Source organism: Leucoraja erinacea, chromosome 27 (assembly GCF_028641065.1).
Source record: "Leucoraja erinacea ecotype New England chromosome 27, Leri_hhj_1, whole genome shotgun sequence".
NCBI classification, from domain to species: Eukaryota; Metazoa; Chordata; class Chondrichthyes; order Rajiformes; family Rajidae; genus Leucoraja; species Leucoraja erinaceus.
The window spans coordinates 14,866,170-14,887,972 of record NC_073403.1 but is presented as its reverse complement, the minus strand read 5'-3'; the positions used below and the strand labels follow the sequence as shown (position 1 = coordinate 14,887,972).

General features: G+C 43.2%; 1 protein-coding gene across 1 annotated transcript in view; it reads left to right on the top strand.

Annotated features, from left to right (window-relative positions):
• Positions 1–21,803, top strand: part of plcl5 (phospholipase C like 5) — a 133,118-nt gene that overhangs the window by 86,987 nt on the left and 24,328 nt on the right. The window contains exons 2-4 of the mRNA XM_055657133.1: positions 2,822–5,308; positions 7,279–7,482; positions 20,386–20,461. Of these exons, the coding sequence (XP_055513108.1) occupies positions 2,822–5,308; positions 7,279–7,482; positions 20,386–20,461 (2,767 nt within the window). The remainder of the gene's footprint in view (positions 1–2,821; positions 5,309–7,278; positions 7,483–20,385; positions 20,462–21,803) is intronic.

The window sequence follows — 21,803 nt, the reverse complement described above, 5'->3', positions numbered from 1 at the left end:
GTATTCAGCTCTATAATGACTCCGTGTCGTGCCAGTGAAGCAGAACTCCTTGGGGACTGAACCATGTAGAAACAATATGAGGTGTCTCTGAGGTTCAGCGAAAATGAATTATTTTGAAGTCCAGCAATAAATCAGATGCACTTTTCATATTGTGTATTGATTTAGATATGTGAGAATTTTTCCTCAATTGAAAAGAACGTCAGAATTTTGACAGGGATTAAATTGAAGCATCTGAAACTAATTAAGGGACCAGAGATGTCCACAGAGTACCCGAGTTACCAAAAGGGAATTGTTAATCCTGTGATGTTCTAACAATACACTTCATTAATAATGTCACCTTTCAGTTCATAGGAGCCATAGTATTGGAAAAAAACCTTTGCAATAAAATTATTTCTCAGCGCCAATTGGGACTGATGAAACAAAAACCATGTGTATTTAATGATCTCCCACTGGTTGTGGTGAATGACGAGTTTGACATGTCAATGAATAAGATTCCTGATGTCTGAACAATACTTCGGTCACTAAGCTGCTTCAGAGTTTCAAAGCAGCCATAAAGAAGAGTGAACATATATAGTGAACACGGTTATTTGTGTTTTATCAGTAAATCACAGTTTAATATAGTGTAGTGCAATGTGTAGGTCTGCTCTATGAACTGTCCACAGCCTTTAATTCAAACTTTGTAGTCACTTTCCTGACTGATTTTTATCTGACGTACTGATCATTTCAAGATTGCACTAAGAAATGTTCTACGAGTAAAATGTAATCTTGTCATCTTTTAAGTGCTATTGAGTTGCACGCCTCACCTTTCACCTCAAGCTGTTAAACGAAGGTTATCGTTGGCGGCGTCTGGCTGGAACCAGCACTGGGGCTTTCAAGTACCTGCACGTCACAGGCATGAAACCAGGAAGTTGGTGCAAATTGAGCAGGTCTCTGTTGCTGAAGATAGCAGACTTAGGAGGATCACAGGAAAACATCTGTTACTAGTATAAACAAGTTAGTTCACAATAGTAACCAAAAATAGGCACAATGGTGGAGACAATGGACAATGTGGAAAGCACAGCCAGGCTACTCAAGAGAGATTTAATACAATTTTGGCCCTGAATACATTCATATTTACACAGCTGAAATAATTGATCTTCTATTAATTCCCACAATATCATTGTGCATTCCTTATTTCTGTTCCAGGCCCCACCCAATTCATCTTCTGTACAAGTATAATGTTTACATGGGTTTTGCAGTAAATGGTAGGACGCTGAGAAGTGTTATGGAACAGAACGACAAAGTGGTGCAGGTAAATAACTCCATGAAAGTGGTGTCACAGTTAGTGAGGGTGGTGAAGAAAGCATTTGGCACGTTTGCCTTCATCGGTCAGGCTACTGAGAACAGGAAAGGGCAAAAGTGCTGGAATAACTCGGCGGGTCAGGCAACATTTCTGGAGTTCATGGATGGGTGATGTTTCGGGCCGAGACCCTTCTTCAGACTGAAGAATCCACATCGGCTCATCATTTTATCCCTGGGGCATAATCGTCCTGAAGCCTCTTCAGAATGCAGTGACATCATGAAAACCAATTTATAAAAGATGCAGTTTTTTGTTCCAAATGCATTATTCTACAAATGAATTACTCAGTCATTCATATTAAGGAGATAAGGTATAATATTAAAACTAAAAGATAATCGTTATTGCAGCAAGCTCTAATTTTAGCTGCAGATATGGAAGGGCTTATCCCACCACCGAACATCAGTCCGATTGGCTTCCCCCAGGGAACGACTCGATGCATTTCATTCAAACCAGATTAGAAGATGTTGATAATTTACGAGAAGTTATCTTAGCACCATCTGCTCATCAGCAGGCTTGTCGGAGATCATAGGCTTACGGAAATAGGCAGAGATCTGCAGAAGGGTAAATTTGACTGAGAATGGGTTATTTTGTCAAGAGATCTTCATGGGTCTGTAAAAAGATGATGAATGAATCCTCTCATTCTCGGGATTATCCTAATCCTCTCTCCCATTTTTTTGTGAGGGTTTATTTCTGCATTCAGCTGAAAGCAATTTAAAGCCCAGCCACTGCTTGGGCGGTTTATATATGTTTTAATACTGCAAAAGATATTTCAGGTCAGGGCATTTCACAGGAAAAAACGCAAATTTATTTCCTTGGCTGACTGCCGCACATGCAACATTGCTGATGCAGTTTGAGTGAGTAATGGATTGGTATAGTGTACTGGGCTTCACCGACACCTATTAGAGCCCGTTTTTGTCAAATAATGATTATATACGACTTCCAATTTTCTGTGGGAAATCTGTTTGGATAGGATGTGAATGCCATGTCAATGACAAATAGCATTCGAGGAAGGGTAGCTGGAAACTCATTACATTTTAGAATGAGCCAACCATATATTTATTACAAAAGGCAAAAAATGCATCTTTAGAGTCCAGCCATAAATATAATTCCATCTTCCCCTTAAAAAAGGAGAACTGCTTTAGGATAACAAATGGTGACAGTAAAGGAGGGCAAATGAATTAATTTAAAGATGGCAAATGATTTTATTTAATTTCTTATATGCATTTGCCTCGTTCAGCGTAGCCTTCTTATGAAAGCTGCTGACAAATAATTGCTAAACGTTACTCCCTTATCCAAATGGTATTGCCTCATCATGTATCTATAGAGTCTAAATGGATCGATTGTAGTCATGCATTGCCTTTCTGCTGACCAGTTAGCAAGCAACAGAAGCTTTTCACTGTACCTCGGTACACGTGACAATAAACTAAACTGAACAGACTGAACGTAATGATCGCTTTACATACATTTGTTTGTTTCTTTCAGGATGGATCACGACAAAGGCGAGACAGGAAGAAGACGGTCTCTTTCAGCAGCATGCCCAGCGACCGCAAAATTAGCAGCACGGCAGCCTGCATCTCCTTCATGCTGGAGGGATGCGAGATGAAGAAGGTTCGTTCCAACTCCAGAGTGTACAACCGCTATTTTATCCTTGATTCTGACATGAGGTCACTGAGATGGGAGCCCTCGAAAAAGGACTCTGACAAAGCAAAAATTGACATAAAGTCCATCAAAGAGGTGAGGTTGGGAAAAAAGACTCCCATGCTCCGCAACAATGGGGTTTCAGACCAATTTTCCAACGAATGCGCTTTCTCAATTATTTACGGAGAGAACTATGAATCATTGGATTTGGTGGCTAGCTCTGCGGATATTGTGAACACTTGGGTTATGGGACTGAGGTACCTGGTTTCATACGGAAAGGATACACTTCCCGTGATCGAGTCGAGCCAGAACAGCTTGCGGTTGTCCTGGTTGGAATCGATGTTCCACGCAGCGGATGTTGGTACTCATGGCCACATCCCACTGACCCGGGCCGTCCAACTTATCAAAGGGTTGAGTCCTGGAATGAAGACGACAAAAGTCGAGCTGAAATTTAAAGAACTGCAGAAGGCAAAGGACAAACTGGGAACGGAGGTCACCCTGGAGATCTTCACCGAGGCTTACTGTGAACTCTGCACACGGTCCGAGATATATTTCCTGCTCGTGCAGTTCTCCAGTAATAAAGAATTCCTTGACTGCAAGGACCTTATGCTGTTTCTGGATGCAGAGCAAGGGATGGAGGGGCTGACGGAAGAGATGTGTTTGGAAACCATTCGCAAGTATGAGCCGTCGCAAGAAGGCCAGGAGAAAGGTTTCCTTTCGATAGACGGCTTTACCAACTACCTTCTATCCCTCGAGTGCCATCTCTTCGATCTGCAACATGAAAACGTGTGTCAGGACATGACACAGCCTCTGTCTCATTACTACATTAATTCATCCCATAACGCTTGTCTGCTGGAGGACCATTTCTGGGGTTCCTCGGACATTAATGGGTACATCCGAGCTCTGAAAATGGGATGCCGTAGCATTGAACTCGTGGTTTGGGAAGGCCCAGATAATGAGCCTTTGATTTATGCTGGCAGTTTGATGACCGTGCAAATACCCTTTCGGACTATTATTGATGTTATCAATCAGTACGCTTTTGTAGCCTCGCAGCACCCATTGATTCTGTGCTTGGTGACGCGATGTTCAGTCAAACAGCAGAAAGTGATGGCTCAACACATGAAGAAGATTCTGGGGGACAGGTTACACGTGGACCCTCCGAACCCCGAGGACAATTACCTCCCATCTCCAGACCAACTCAAGGGGAGGATTCTCCTTAAGGGAAAGAAGTTGCCTGGGAACTGCTCTGATTCTGAAGCAGATGTGAGTGATGAGGATGAAGGCATCGAAATGTGCCAAGGCTTGGCTGAAGACGGCGCTGACCAATTGAACGCACCCCTGGAAAGAAAGCTGAGGCTTTCAAAAGAGCTCTCTGACCTGGTGAGTTACTGCAAGTCTGTGCAGTTTCGGGACTTTGATGTTTCCAGGCGAAATCAGAAATACTGGGAAATTTGCTCATTTAATGAGGTGGTGGCGAGCAGGATCGCCAATGAATACCCAGAGGACTTTGTGATATATAATAAAAAGTTCTTGTCCCGGATATACCCAAGCTCCATGAGAATCGATGCCAGTAATATGAATCCTCAGGACTTCTGGAAGTGCGGATGCCAAATGGTGGCTATGAACTATCAGACTCATGGTCTGATGATGGACCTCAACATTGGCTGGTTTCGACAGAATGGAAACTGCGGGTATGTACTCCGTCCTGCCATCATGAGGGAAGAGGTGTCCTACTTCAGTGCTAATGCGAAGGATTCTTTGCCAGGAGTCTCAGCCCAGTTGCTTCACATTAAAATCATTAGTGGTCAAAACCTGCCCAAGCCCAAAGGCTCTGCAGCCAAGGGAGATGTTGTGGAACCTTACGTGTATGTGGAGATTCACGGGATTCCAGCTGACTGCTCAGAACAAAGGACTAAGACGGTAACTCAGCACGATGACAATCCCATCTTTGATGAGAGCTTTGAGTTTCAAATTAATCTGCCCGAGCTTGCCCTCTTGCGTTTCGTAGTCCTTGATGATGACTACATTGGCGACGAGTTCATTGCGCAGTACACCATCCCCTTTGAATGCCTGCAGGCAGGATACAGACATGTGCCCCTTCAGTCCTTGACAGGAGAGTTTCTCCCACACTCAACCCTATTTATACACGTGGCTGTCAGCAATCGACGAGGTGGGGGGAAGTCGCAGAAAAGGGGGCTCTCTGTCCGCAAGGGCAAAAAAGCGAGAGAATATACCTCAACCAAAACCGTGGGGATCAAAGTCATCGATGAGGTGTTTCGAGTAGCTACGCAGCCCTTACGTGAAGCAATGGACCTTCGCGAAAACGTACAGGTATGGCTTTTGTATTATGAGCAGCTTTTATTTGGCACTCCTGGTTCTTGCTTCCATTTCTGTCACCACAGGCTTTTGATGGTTGGGCTGGGAGAGGGTAGAGGTGACAAGGTGCAGCATAGAGGGATTTGAAATCAAGGATGCAAACCTTTTTTGCCAATTGGGAATTATTGCCGAACTGAGACTCAATATAGGCAAATGGATCTCTGTGTGAGTTTGGATTGGGCAGCAGTGCTATGGATGTGCTCAGCTTTACGAAGAGGTGCACATAGATTTAAGGTGAGGGGAGAAAGATTTAATAGGAAGCCAAGGGGAAACTTTTTTGTAGTGGTATATGGAACGTGCTGGCAGAGGAGGCAGCTGAGGCAGGTACAATCATGATGTATTAAAAACATTTGGACAGGTGCAGGGATAGGATAGGTTTAGTGGGAAATGGGCCAAACGCAGGCAGGTGGGACTAGTGGAGATGGGGCATGTTGGCTGGCGAGGACAAAAGGGCATGTTTCCACGCTGTATGACTCTAAGATGGGAAATGAGTGATCAATGCAATAACTGGATCTAGGTTTAACAGAGGCAAGATTGGGAGTTTCAGAGGGTAAACTAAGCCAGGGCCGTAGTTTGCCGGTATTCTGGAAGTGGGGGAAGGTGGTCTTAAAGTTGGAGTAGATGTTTGTCTATGGTCCACTGTAGCATCAAGGTTGGTTCAAAGCACTTTAAAGGAACGGGGTTGTGTTGATTGGGAGCAGAGTTTAGTGTAGGGGTGAATTTGTGTTAGAAACATAGAAACATAGAAATTAGGTGCAGGAGTAGGCCATTCGGCCCTTCGAGCCTGCACCGCCATTCAATATGATCATGGCTGATCATCCAACTCAGTATCCCATCCCTGCCTTCTCTCCATACCCCCTGATCCCTTTAGCCACAAGGGCCACATCTAACTCCCTCTTAAATATAGCCAATGAACTGGCCTCAACTACCTTCTGTGGCAGAGAATTCCACAGATTCACCACTCTCTGTGTAAAAAATGATTTCCTCATCTCGGTCCTAAAAGACTTCCCCCTTATCCTTAAACTGTGACCCCATAGTTCTGGACTTCCCCAACATCGGGAATAATCTTCCTGCATCTGGCCTGCCCAACCCCTTAAGAATGTTGTAAGTTTCTATAAGGAAATTGCGTGTTGGCAGCAATGATGACAGCAGAGATGTGTGCCCAGCTAGTTTTGAATGTGGGATTTGCAGCATGACCAGTTGTAACCTGGACATGTCAAGAGTAAGTCAGAGTTAACTGTCATCACATGCAATGTGACAGGTTTTTGAATGAGTTTCTCAAATAGGCTAATACATCCAACATCAAAATTGTCAGTCATATCACAAAGGTTCGGCAGCAGCATTTTAAAAAATGTCTTGTGCAGAAACAAATTTGAATGGAGAATATCACTGTCCACGGAATCAGATCAGTCAGTGCCAGTGGTACTGGATGTGATGGAGGAACGTTTTCGTAGCAGTACTGACCTTCAATACTCCACCACAATATTGGGCCATTCCTTAGCATGGTTTATGTTGGATTTCCTAATAAATACAGGGTCAACTTTTATGGCAAAATTCAGATTTTTTTGATATGTATTCATTATAGAATGAGGTTTTATGTCCTCTTGAAAATTAGTCTTCTACTATTCATCAATTATAAAGATCCTGAGGTGAACGATGTATGAGATTGGATGTGTGCAGAATATTTTAACAAATAAAGACACTAAATGCTGGAGTAGCTCAGCGGGTCAGACAGCATCTTGGAGGCCATGAACAGGCAACGTTTTGGTCCTCAGTCTGACCCAAAACAATGCCTATGTATGTCCCCTGGGAATACTGCCTTACCCGTTGAGTTACTCCAACACTTTGTGTCTGTTTTGTACGCCAGCATCTGCAGTTGCTTGTGTCTACAGTATATAGTGACAATGGATTTGTATTTTACACAGAACGCCATGGTCTCATTTAAGGAGTTGTGTGGTCTGACTCCTGCAGCGAACATGAAGCAATGCATTCTAACTCTGTCGTCATGGCTACTGAACAGTGACAACACCGTGTCGGTGACACTGAACCTCAGCGAACAATATCCTTCCATGGAGGCCCAGGGTCCAGTTCCAGACCACCTCAGGAAGGTTCTAGCAGCCTACGAGACAGTGAGTCCACTCATTCAATCCTCTCGCTATTTGAAGTGTGACATGCTTCCATTTTCTAAAGGGCATAAGTCCACACTGCACAAATCTGCGCACTGAATTTGTTGAGCTGCTGTCAGGTCAAAGGGAGTGAAGGAAAACAATGTTTGCTGTTGCAGCCAATCCTTTTCCATAGTCAAGGTGAACACGCGATTATGACTCCCTTGTATCTCGCCACCGTTAGCTAACTGGAGACTACACTAGTTGACACAAGACTCAAAACCTCGATCTGTAAACTGAGGAGCATTAAACTGGAAAACAAACAAAAAGCTAAAGTGGATGCAGGGCTACTTGGATCAGAGAGCAGTTGCTATAGTAACCAAACTATGCAGCATTAATCATACTTGAATTCATAAGCTGACCTATTAATATGAAGAGGCTGCAATTTGTTTCCAGACTGTAAAATGTAATTAAAAGTTATTATCAGATAAAGCCAGAGTAATTGGTGAGAGAGTCCCGTGAGTAATCATTGAGATTCTATTCACACAAACCAACCTCCCTTCCATTGACTCCATTTACACCTCAAGCTGACTCGGCATACTCAAGGACAAGTTGCACCCCGGCCACTCTCCTCCTCTCCCCCATCAGGCGATGGTATAGAATTGTATCCAGTTTCAGGGACAGTTTCTTCCCACCTGTTATCAGGCAACTTGACCATCCGACCAACAACTAAAAAAGGGCCTGTTCCATTTTTTCGAGTTACTCACGAATTCTCCCGAGTTTTCCCCTTGATTCAAAATTGGAGAATGTCCGTAACGAGTCCATAGCAGTCCGTAGGTATATCGTAGCGACTCGTTATGCCAGCCATAGGTACTCGGGGTATCAGGTAAGTCGGGACGTTTTTTTCAGCTTGACAAAAAAGTCCACGAGTAAAAAGATAGTCCGGAGGAGTTCGTAGATCACAAAAATCTTGATTTTTTTTTTTAAGGTCCTTTCAACTCGGCAAAGGACTCGGGAAAGTGGGACGGGCCCTTAAAGAGAGTCCTGAGCTAATATATACTTCATTGGAGACGCTCGGGCTATCTTTGATCATAATTTACTGTACTTTATCTTGCATTAAACTTTCTTCACGTTATTCCCGTTATCATGTATTTGTACACTGTGGATGGCTCGATTGTAATCATGTATTGTCTTTCCGCTGACTGGTTAGCATTCAACATACGATTTTCACTGTACACATGACAATAAACTAAACTCACATGTGACTGGACCAGAAACTTAAGTTTAGTGGATGGGGAACTGGAACAATTGTAGCTCTCAAAATCATTCAGTGCAGTGATGTGTGTACTGGTATTGGAGGTAGCACCAGGCATGGATAGAGATAGCTAACAGGCAGAAAGCTGCAGGCAGGGTTAGAGGTTGCAGGTTGGCAGCCTATGACCAGTGGTACCACAGGAATCAGTGCTGGGGCCACTATCGACTACAGTATTAGTGCTGGGGCCACCATCAACTTGCCATAGAGGGAGTACAGAGAAGGTTCACCAGACTGATTCCTGGGATGTCAGGACTTTCATATGAAGAAAGACTGGCTGGACTCGGCTTGTACATGCTAGAATTTAGAAGATTGAGGGGGGATCTTATAGAAACTTACAAAATTCTTAAGGGGTTGGACAGGCTAGATGCATGAAGATTATTTCCTATGTTGGGGAAGTCCAGAACTAGGATCACAGTTTAAAGATAAGAGGGAAGTCTTTTAGGACCGAGATGAGAAAATCATTTTTTACACAGAGAGTGGTGAATCTGTGGAATTCTCTGCCACAGAAGGTAGTTGAGGCCAGTTCATTGGCTATATTTAAGAGGGAGTTAGATGTGGCCCTTGTGGCTAAAGGGATCAGGGGGTATGGAGAGAAGGCAGGGAGGGGATACTGAGTTGGATGATCAGCCATGATCATATCGAATGGCGGTGCAGGCTCGAAGGGCCGAATGGCCTACTCCTGCACCTATTTTCTATGTTTCTATGTTTCTATATATGGTCGTGACCAGGAGGGAGGAAGGAAATGTCTGGCAGCCCAATTCATGGACAAGGCAAAAAGGTGAATTGCAAGCTGGATACAAGCAGTTTATGGAAAGATATATAAGTCGGAAGAAAGGTCTTGACCCGAAACGCCACCCATCCCTTCTCTCCAGAGATGCTGCCTGTCCCCCCGCTAAGTTACTCCAGCATTTTGTGTCCACGGAAAGATATTGACAAGTTAAGTGAATGACAAAATATTGGCCAATGGAGTGTAATGGGGAATGTGTGACATTGTTTTTGTAGTGAGAATAAAAGAACAAAATTATTGACATAGAGAGAAACTGCGGCAAGTGGCAGAACAAAGGGATTCAGGATCTTTGACCTCAAAGGACAGAAAGCTAGCATGCCAGTGGAACACAAGGGGAAGCTAATGAAATGTTGACCCTTATTTCCTTGCCGCAGCGAGTGATGGAGACGGGGTCCTTGTGCACGTGTAAGTCTAAAATAGACTTTTAATCAGGAAGGAAATCCGGGGTTATGGCAGAAGCCAGGAAGTGGACAAGGAATGTTGAATCAGTCATTATTTGTCTTGATGGTGGAGCAGACTCGGGGGCTGACTGACCTCCCCCTGTCCCACTTCCTATGGTCTTAAAGGACTAAAGAAATATCTCACTGAAAAAGAAAACGTGATTCAATAGGACATGAGTAAATAAATCTAGTAACACAGTAATAAAGAAGAGCATTGTGGAAAGTGAATGCTGACCCGAGAGCTTGGTATGAAAATATTCTAGAGATGCTGCCTGATCCGCTGAGTTATGCCCCTGTCCCACTTAGGAAACCTGAACGGAAACCTCTGGAGACTTTGCGCCCCCACCCAAGGTTTCCGTGCAGTTCCCGGAGGTTCCCAGAGGTTTTTGTCAGTCTCCCTAATGGTCAAAAGTGGTTTCCGCTTCTTCTATGGTCTCATCTTCCACTACCTGCAACCTCCGTCAACCACCTGCAACTAGCATCGCAACCGGCTTCGACTCAAAAATTACCGATTTTTAAAACGGCAACCTATTTTTAGTCGCGGCCGGTTTTGAATTCTTTGAAATAATCGCCGGAACATAGAAGAAGCGGAAACCACGTTCGACCATTAGGGAGACTGACAAAAACCTCCGGGAATCGCACGGAAACCTCGGGTGGGGCGCAAAGTCTCCAGAGGTTTCCGTTCAGGTTTCCTAAGTGGGACAGGGGCATTACTCCTGCACTTTGTGTCCATCATTGTGAAAAGATTAATTGCATTGGATCCATGTCATCTTTGGTTGGATATTTATCCAACGGCTTCAGTTGAAAGATCAACTCTTGTGTCAGTGAAATATAAATTCCCTTCATGCACAACACACAGGAAATGCACTGAATCTTTGGCAATCTAATTGTTCCTGTGTTGTTCTGGGCCTCCTGGAGTGTTGTAGGAAGTTAGTTTGCCTGAGCAGAAGGATGGTGCAGAATAAGAGTGTTTCTGCCCCTGTAGCTATGATCTTGACCCCCCCTGACATTCAGTGCATCATGTCGGCTGTACTGCTTAGCCTACAAATCCAATTGAAAAACTAAGACCAAACATGCAAGGAAAATTACTTCTAAAAATGCAATATTAAAAGTAATAAAAAGACTAAAAGTTGCGTTTTACATGAAAACATTGTCCAAACAATTCCCATCTCGCGTGAATTTTAGATCACAAGACCTACGAACAGAATTAGGTCATTCGGCCCATCGGATCTGATCCGTCATTTTTCTTGAAATATTTTTATTCATACTATGTATTTCATTTTAATTTATAATATGTTACATTTTGTAGCACAGAATTAAAAGAGTAAAGATGATAATTAAAGGTCATTATAACAGTGAGATTTCAAATGTTACAAAGAAAATGACGACTTTTTCTCTGCATGTTGGTTATTTATGCGTTGTCTATTCATAAGGTCATGTGAAAGGAGTCGAATTAGGCCATTCAGCCCATCAAGCCTACTCCACCATTCAATCATGGCTGATCTATCTCCCCCTATTAACCCCATTCTCCTGCCTTCTCCCCATAACCCCTGAAACCTGTAGTAATCAAAAATCTATCTATCATTGCCTTAAAGCTTATTCAGCTTTAACATTACAAAGCAGCTGCTGCAACACATTATTCGCAACTACTAGACTTTATTCACCTGTAAAGATCTCATTTTGTTTTGTCCTCGTATATCAGTGATCATATATCGTACATCACCTTGCATCACCCCCTGTGCAAACAAGGCACCTGCGCTCTCGAGTCATCCCAGCTCATCCCTCAGTGTTCCTATTGGGAATTGTTCGGACAGGTGGTTGGCCTGTGGATTAGAGCTCCCCAGAAAGTAACTCAAGTTTGATATCTAAGGAGACTTTTTATCAGCTTCTACAGACACGAGTGCCTTGGGGCTGGTGTGACCAGTGACAGGTTAGCCAACGAATTGATGTAGAGAAGCAAAGGATGATGGCAGCCACATGGAAAAATATGACCTTACCAGCAGAGTTCCTTGCAATCACTGGCATTCCTACTGAAGACAAACCAAGGGGGTTGAACATAAAATTGGGAACTGTTTCACACAGGGCAGCACGGTGGCATAGGTCGTGTTGCTGCCTTACAGCGTCAGAAATCCGGGTTCGAAACCGACTATGGGTGTGCAAAATTGACTACGGGTGCTCTTTGTACGGAGTTTGTACGTTCTCCCCGAGACTTGCATGGGTTTTCTCCGGAATCTCCAGTTTCCTCCCACACACCAGAGACGTACAGGTTTGTAGGTTAATTGGCGTGGTAATTGTATAAATTGTCCGTTGTGTGTGTAGGATAGTGTTAGCGTGTGGGGAGAGTTGGTTGGCGCGGACTCGGTGGGCCGAAGGATCTGTTTCCACGCTGCATCTCTAAACTAAACTAAACAAAAATTTCATAATGAGGTTGAAAATAGCTACAGAGGAAAAAATGTTTCTCAGAAGATGCGAACTATCATTGGTCATTGTATAATTTTAATTTTTATGAGCTATGGGTGAGGCAAAATAAAGCAGAACCTTTCCCTAGCTTCTTTCATAATTCTCTTTATTATTGCCTTAGAGGTCACAGAATTAGATGATGCCAATTTGGCCGATAAATGGCAAATATTATGAAGATAACAAAGTTCATAGGAAACATTGGTTCATCATTAAAGGTGGCAAGGAAAGGAAGGGAGTGTTCTTGTACTGAATCTCTCACAACTTCAGGGTGGCACAGCTAGTGAGATAAGAGTGTTATGCCGACAAACATGTGAGATAACAGGTGACAAACTGATAAATGAAGTCAATCTGATGATAAAAATCTGAAACAAAACAGAAAATACTCTGGGAGTCATGTACTATTGAAAAATAGTATTTCACGACATTGTTATCTCCACGAATGTTGAATATTTAATGGATAAAATGACAAATTAATCTGTATTTGATGGATTGTTTAAGCAAGAGCTGCAGATGCTGGAAAAACCGAAGGTAGACAAAAATGCTGGAGAAACTCAGCGGGTGAGGCAGCTTCTATGGAACGAAGGAATTGGTGATGTTTCGGGTCGAGACCCTTCTTCAGACTGACCCGAAACGTCACCTATTCCTTCGCTCCAAAGATGCTGCCTCACCCGCTGAGTTTCTGCAGCATTTTTGTCTACCTTTGTATTTGATGGAGGTGTGTGATAAAATAACTGCTAACTAGTCAAAACCTAGTGCATCCCTCCAATTGAGGTGGTAGTCTTGGGTTAGCCCCCTAAATTAAGGGTATAACTTGGGTGGGTACAGTGATATTTGTAGGTTGGCGGCAGTCCTACATATGAAGGACACAGTGTGAGTGTGGTGTTAAATGACCATGGGTCTGAAGATTAGTCTCGTTGTTGGGTGAATATCTTATTAGAGTAAAATGAGGTGCAATTAAAATGCAAGTGAGAGAGATACACCCATAGGCAATGTGGGCAAACTTACTCAGATATCATAGCGTTTATAATCTCATTCATTTCCTGGACACGGATCGACTTGTATCTGTACTCTGTACCCAAGGCAGAACAGATGATAGATGTACATTTGATCTACAGGAGATCACATTAACAAATGGCCAGACATGAATCATTTCCTTCAAGTTATTTTAATTCCCTTTCTAAACTAAACAATCAACTGCCAATTGTGTGCATGGTATTTTTAGCTTGTTATAGTTTGGAATGTTAGCTCCAGGTGCTGTTGGAAGACTCTAAGCCTGCTGGTCTAGAGATATAGCATGGAAAAAGGCTCTTCAGCCCATCAAGCCCACGCCGACCATCGTTTGCCCATAACACTAGTTCCACTATCCTTTCATGTGGATTGGTGACAAGTTTGTTTCCATTTCCGTATAAAGTCATTCAGGATATTTTATTGGATTTAGGGCAATCATTTGTTAAAAAAAAAAAGATTGTAGAAAGAATAGTAGTGTGCTGGAGAAACAAATATTGTACAAGGTAGACAACAATGCTGGAAAAACTCAGCGGGTGCAGCAGCATCTATGGAGCGAAGGAAATAGGCGACGTTTCGGGCCGAAACACTTCTTCGGCCTGTATTGTACAAATCTAAGTGGTTGTCATGTTATTGACCTATCTGTCAACAAAATAGAGAGAGTACAGAGGAGATTTACTAGAATGTTGCCTGGGTTTCAACAACTAAGTTGCAGAGATAGGTTGAATAAGTTAGGTCTTTATTCTCTGGAGCGCAGAAGGTTAAGGGGGGACCTGATAGAGGTATTTCAAATGATGAGAGGGATAGACAGAGTTGTAGACACAAGCTTTTCCCTTTGAGAATAGGGAAGATTCAAACAAGAGGACATGACTTCAGAATTAAGGGACAGAAGTTTAGGGGTAATATGAGGGGGAACTTCTTTACTCAGAGAGTGGTAGCGGTGTGGAATGAGCTTCCAGTGGAAGTGGTGGAGGCAGGTTCATTGGTATAATTTAAAAATAAATTGGATAGGCATATGGATGAGAAGGGAATGGAGGGTTATGGTATGAGTGCAGGCAGGTGGGACTAAGGGGGAAAAAAAATTTGTTCGGCACGGATTTGTAGGGCCGAGATGGCCTGTTTCCGTGCTGTAATTGTTATATGGTTATATGGTTATCTGTTTCCACCAAAATGGAGGGTTTACAGAACCAGCAAACCTGAATCTTTGATAGACACAAAATGCTGGAGTAACTCAGTGGGACAGGCAGCATCTCTGGAGAGAAGGAATGTGTGTGATTTCGGGTCGAGACCCTTCTTCACACTGAAGAAGGGTCTGAAGTTTGAGTCTGAAGAAGGGTCACGGTTAATCACTTTAAGATTTTACATTTGGAAAATCACAGTTGATAGCAGTTCACTTGCAGGGAAATCGATAGGGTGTTGTTAACTTTTAGTGTTTTGTTAGAAGTACACTTAACACAACATTCTGAGGTCAGTTCAGATTATATCTCACATGAAAATACGTTAGCATCAAGTGCACTTCAATAGTGAGGCAAACAGTGAGCTGTTTTCGTCGAGACGCTGGCAGTGAAAGCACAACTAAAATTGCAGCTTGTGGATAGTTTTAACTTAGCAACTGTCTGCATGCACTCTGCCTGAAGTTGCTCTGCCATTTCTGCATTAATAATGGACAGCCATTAACGGCAACCGTACTTTGACAGCAACATCTGAACTCATTTTAGAAGTGTGGGAACATGAATGCAAAGAGCATTTTCACAGCCATTTCAAGACACAGCTGTGTTTCGCTTGCACTTACCCACCATCCCACACAATCTAATTGCTGTACATAACAATATCCTGGTACAAATTGCCAAGTGGCTGAAGGAAGTTTACAGATTGATGATGCTTCCAGGTCAGATGAGATGAGATGAGAATTCAAACCGCGGTGCTCCGATTTAAAATATTTTTGACTGTTTGATGTAAAATGGTAGAAACTTCTAATATTAATTTTAAAGGGACGTAGATTGACACTATGTTAGCTTGCATATCTATGATCATCGATTACTTTTTGCTGCGTAAAGCAGCAGTTCTCAGCAATCTGATATAATTGATGAAGTACTTTTTTTGTAACAGAAAACCACAATCTAACTATAGCTGGTGTGCAATGAAACAGGATCATGCAGATGTCGATTTATGTTTACTCTGCAAGAACAAAACCACTGTGGACTCCCTACATCCTGTAGCCTGGCAACATTTGCAATGCTGCTTTCTTTGGGCCATATTGTATGATACTCGCTATCTGGTGTAGGGAGATTCGTTGCACTGCATTTAAAATACAAAATAGGCTTTTTTCTAAAGCACCTTTAGCATTCCCTTCAGGATACTCCAATGTGCAGCATGTGTGGTACTTTTTATGGTGTAGAACGTTTCATTGTTGTAATGTAGGAAATGTGGCAATCCGTTTGTGCAGAAGCAACAATGCAATAATGACCAAATCATCTATTTTAAGAGTTGATTTAGGAAGACATTACCCTTAGATGCAGGGGTCGAAGTTTAGAAAAAGCAAGGTATAGTCATGGTGTGGTTATTTAAGGCTATAGGTCTATATAAGCCTGCTTATTTAAGGCTATAAAGGCATTGGGGGGGATCCAGAAAAGATTCATGATGAGGAGGAGGAGGTTGTCCTATCTCAGATGGGTAAAGAAATTTAGGTCCTGGTCTTTTCTGGCCTCCAGCACTTCATCCCTCTCGCCTCCAGCACTTCATCCCCCCCCCCCCCCCCCCCCACACACACACACACACACACACACACACACACCACACACACACACACACACACACACACCACACCCCCCCCCCCCCCCCCCCACACACACACACACACACACACACACACACACACACACCCATAACTTTTAGTCTGAAGAACGGTCCCCTAAAATGAAAAGTCACCCATGCTTTTTCTCCAGGGATGCTGCCTCACCCACTGAGTTTAGGAGTCCAAAAAATAAGATCATTATTTTATTGAGACACTTGGAACTGTAGATGCTGACATATTGAGCAAAATACTAATGTTGAGGCACGTCACCTTACTCTTCCTTTGGCATCGGTATTATTGATGCCCTCTTAAAGCCGGTGGGAACCTCAGACCTCAATAATGAGAGTTTGAAAATGTCTGCAAAACTCCAGCCAGTTGGTCTGCACAGGTTTTGAGAACTCGACCGGGTATTTCATCAGGCCCAGGCGCTTTCCGAGGGTTCACCCCCCCTGAAGGTTCTTCTGACGTCGGCCTCTGTGACTGTGACTGTAATACCATCAGGGCGTATGGGGGCTCGGGAAGGCACATCAGTGTTCTCCCTATCAAAGCGTGCGTAGAAGGCATTGAGCTCGTCAGGGAATGATGCTTCGCTGTCGTTTGAGCTGCTTCCTGATTTTGCCTTGTAAGTGGTGATGGCATTCAAGTCCTGCCACAGTTGCCGAACATCCGCCCCATCCTCCAGCTTTGAACGGAAGTCCCTTTTGGCCTTTTTGATGGCCTTGTCAAGGTCGTATCTGGACTTCTTATCGACCTCTGCGTCACCAGACCTGAGTGCCCGGGATCTGGTCTTCAGGTGAATACAGATCTCCTGGTTCATCCAAGCCTTCTGGTTAGGAAACAGTCGGATGTTTTTTGTAGGAACACAGTCCTCCACACATTTCCTTCTGGTCTGTAACGACTGTTGCGTATCATATTCAGGTCCGTTGCAGAGTCCTTGAACATTGCCCGGTCTACTGACTCCAAGCAATTGCGTAGTTGTTCCTCTGCCTCCCCAGACCAGCTCTGTGCAATCCTCACCTCTGGGGGTGAGCTCTTCAGTTGCTGCCTGTATGCAGGAAGAAGCAGCGCCACTGAATGGTCCGGTTTCCATGGCGAGGGATAGAGCAATAGCCACCCTTGATGGTCGTATAGCACTGGTCAAGGATGTTTAATCCTCTGGGGCCGTAGGTGACATGTTGGTGGTAGTTTGGGAGTGATTTTTTCAGGGTGGCTTTGTTGAAGTCCCCAGCTATGGTGGTAAAGGCTTCAGGGTACACTGACTGGTGCTTGGTGACTGCTGTTAAAGTTGTGAGATTGGTCAATATATCAGGAAGCAAGAATTCTCTTAGTACAGAGATAAATAACGGAGGGCAAAATAAAGCAGAGGTGGGGTGTTTGAGGGAGGACAAGTCTGTATTTACAGTTATTGACATAGGATTAGAGGGCAGTTGAGGACAAGATTTGTTACACAAAACGTCAGGAACTCATTGCCTGAACGAATTGGTAAGGCTGAAGCCGAAAATATATTTAGAAAGTAACTGAATCAGCAAATGATATGTTGTGATCTCTAGGCCAGGGACTGGGAAGGGAATTACTCTCACTGAGTCATTATGGGCAGGGTGGGCTGACGATAGCCATCTGTATTCTACAAATTATGACTATGGATCTATGGTTAGATTCACGGGCTTGGAATCTAAAAGTTGGACAAATATTCTGCAATGATTTTAAAATTCCTTCCCAGCACTTCACAAAATGATAACTCAAGTCTTAGTTCCATTTAGAGATACAGCATGGAAACAGACCCTTCGGCCTTCTGATTCCGCCATGACCAGCGACCCCCGCACATTAACACTATCCTAGACACACCAGGGACAAATTACACATACACCAAGCCAATTAACCTACAAACCTGTATGTCTTTGGAGTGTTGGAGGAAACCAATGATCTCAGTGAAAAGCCACGCGGTCAAGGGGAGAACGTATAAACTCCGTACAGACAGCACCCGTAGTCGGGATCGAACCCGGGTCTCCGGCCCTGCAGGCACTGTAAGGCAGTGGCTCTACCGCTGTGCCACCGTGGCTGCCCACGATGTCATTTACTCATTTTGTTTTGTGTACATTACAATAACACCAGAAATATCCAAAGTCATCTCATCACTAATTCTCTAAAGGTCATAAGTGATAGGAGCAGAATTAGGCCTTTTGACCCATCAAGTCTGCTCTGCCATTCAATCATGGCTGATCTATCTGTCCCTCCTAACCCCATTCTCGTGCCTTCTCCCCATAACCATAACTGTTCTATAATATTGCTCTGTAACAATTCTGTAATATAATGGGATTTTTCATTTTGAACATGTGAGTTGAAATGTAACATTAAAGTCTACCTTTCTCTCTCATTACTAACACTACAAAGTGTTTATTCTTTTTTTTTAATATTTTATTTTATTAGAAGTAAATACAGTCATATGGCACCAAAGTGCCTAATATATATTTTCATAATGCATTTTATGTACAACTTCTTTTTTTTTTGTTACATTGAAAAAAGATTAGAATAAGAAAAAGAAGTTAGATAGGATAGAAAGATGTGAAATATATAGCGTGTGAAGAAAGAAAACGAGTAAATGAAGAAAGTTGAGAGAGAAAATAGAGAAAAGAAAATAAAATAAAAAAGAAAAGGAGATCATTATTTATAATCTTGACCAACCCTCGTCCAGTCCTGAAACAGTTATTTTTTACAATTGTGTTGCACCATATGATTCCAAAAAAACGACGAATGGAGACCAACTCGTTATGAATTGGTCTGATTTATCCATTAGGAGGAATCGCATTTCCTCAAGATGAGCGGTGCCCAACATGCTTGCAATCCATACAAAGTGTTTATTCTAAGACCATGAAATGTATTAATGATCTTTCAGTGTAATGGGCAGACAAAAATACTAATGCAAAATATACAATTTGTAGATTCTTCAAATTAAATCACAGCATGGGGTATATTATCAAAACTGTTAAACCTATTAGGTATAAGATGTCAGCCTGCTAATATATCTGTCACATAATTTCCACGGCATTTTACATTGAGGGGGTAGCGCTAGCTTTCCACAACAGCTCTGCTGCTCACAGTGGGAAATGTGTGAGACCTGCAGGGGCGGATGAGCCCAAGTTTGCTAACTTTTCTATTCGTAGTAAGGGGACGATCACAAATTGATTATGTTGCTAGAGTTCATAAGTGATAGGAGCAACATTTGGCCATTCGTTCCATCAAGTCTACTCCGCCATTCAATAACGGATGATCTATCTTTCCCTCTTAACCCCATAACCCCGAACAGTCGTTATCCGGAGGGTATGTATAATCAGATTTCAAATTCCACCGGCACAGCTGCAGACTTTGAATTCAATTAAATAAATCTGTAATTAAAAATCCTGTATCATGAAACCTCCAGGTATTGTTAACATAAATCATCTTATTTACCACTGTTTTGGAAAGAAAATTTGACATTTTAACCCAAAAGTTCTCTCCTCTACCTGTGATTCTGACTCAAAGCAATCTGGTTGTTTTACTGCCCTCTTAGGCCTAACTTGGACAGTTAGAGCCATCAGGGGCAATAAGAGATGCCTACTATATGTTGAATTTGTCAGAGATGCTCAGACTTCAAACCATGGTTCGAGCAGGGTCTGTGTAATTTCTCCAGCACCTCTGACATAGGGAGAGATAGCCTGGCAGGGATCTGGTTGCTATTTAGTGACTCCTGCAGGAAGTGCATGTGTAGTTATGGACAGAGTTTTAGTACATTCTACCCCCAAGTTAAATAGCCTATTTGTATAGAGTCACAGAACTATACAGCATGAAAACATACTCTTCAGCCCACCTAACCCATGTCAGCCATGTTGGCACTCTAGGCTCATCCAATCTTCCTGTATTTAGCCCGTGGCTCTCAAAACCCTTCCTATCCATCTACCTGTCAAAATGTATTTTAAAAGTCGTAATTGCATCCGCATCAATAGTTTCCTCAGGCAGCTCATTCCAGGCAGTTGTGCAACTGGGCAATAAATGAGACACTAAAGAGAGACTTCAGCTTGGGGACGTAAAGAGATTTAAATATGAAAGGAATTTTGGATCTTTTTTTCTTCATGTTGTTATTGTTTTCCAGATGATTCAGACGAGCAAGATGCTAATTGAATCTGCTGATGCAGTCTACGTGAAGATAATGCAGGCTCAAAAGGCTGGTGAGTGTCACCGTCTCTGTCACATGAGCGGATTGCTTGCTGAGTTCTCGACAGGGTGGGAGGGGGGCCACAGAACTGGGCGAAAAGGAATAGTTGTGTGAATGCTTGGTCTCAGGTGCTGCTGATGGATGCTGTGTGCTTTGCCCAAGAATGAGAATCTGTCCCGGCGTAATATGAGCTCATGTGAACTACGGCATGAGGGACAAAGGGTGTTGGGTGTATGGAACCAGCTGCCAGAGGAGGTAGTTGAGGCAGGGACAATCCCAACGCTTAAGAAACAGTTAGCCAGGTACATGGATAGGAATGGTTTGGATGGATATGAGACCCAGGCAAGTCAAGTCAAGTGTTTATTTGCCGCATACGAGATGTGCAATGCTCGGGAACAACAAAAACAAACCAAACAAATTATAAACACAATCTAAGTATTTTCGAAAAACTTCTGCGTTAGTCCCGGAAGGGTTTACAGTCCGAATTGCCTCTGGGAAGAAACTCCTTCTCAACCTCTCCCGCTGGCAACGGAGGCGTTGCCTGACCATAGTCCGTTGCAGGGGTGGAAGAGGTCGATTTGTGTCCTCTGGGGCAAGACACTTCCCATAGTGCGTTCACCGAACGCACTACTCTTGCCTTCTTGTCCTTGGCAGAGCAAATCCCGAACCAGATGTATGTTCCCGGACAAGATGCTTTCAACCGCCGCTGAGAAGCACTGGAGGATTGGGGAATTTCCTCAATTGCCTGAGGTGGTAAATGCGCTGCCTTGACTACTCAAGTGCTGAGGCGTGTGTGCTATATAACCTCAGAGATGTGGACTCCCAGATATTTAAAACATTCACCCTATCCACAGGATCCCCATTTATACTCACCCAGTGGCAGGATGGGACTTGGGCAGGTGGGACTTGTGTAGCTGGGTCATGTTGAGCGGTGTGGGCAGTGGCGGACTGGGTCTAAAAGTATTGATTGCCAGGAGACAAAGGGGGCCCACTTGATATAGGGGGCCTACTTCATCAGGTGCCCACTTGCCATCGGGCAAGCTTACACCCTGGCTAGTCCGCCACTGGGTGTGGACATTACATGATGCAGCTGCAGGTCCGCGTGGCTCTTGTAAATTCAGATGCGCAGGCTTCGTTGGTTAAATTAGTATCGCCAAATGTTCTGCTCAATGAATTTTAAAAGTTTTACATTTAGAATAGTTGAGTGTCCTGACAATAGGTTTCACAATAAAGGCTACAATTTTCTTTAATTAATATTATATATCTCAATTTACAATTTAGTCCTCGGCACAGAACTATCTTTTTTTCAAAATGAGGAACAATGAGATTAATATGCTGCCATTTCATTACACATT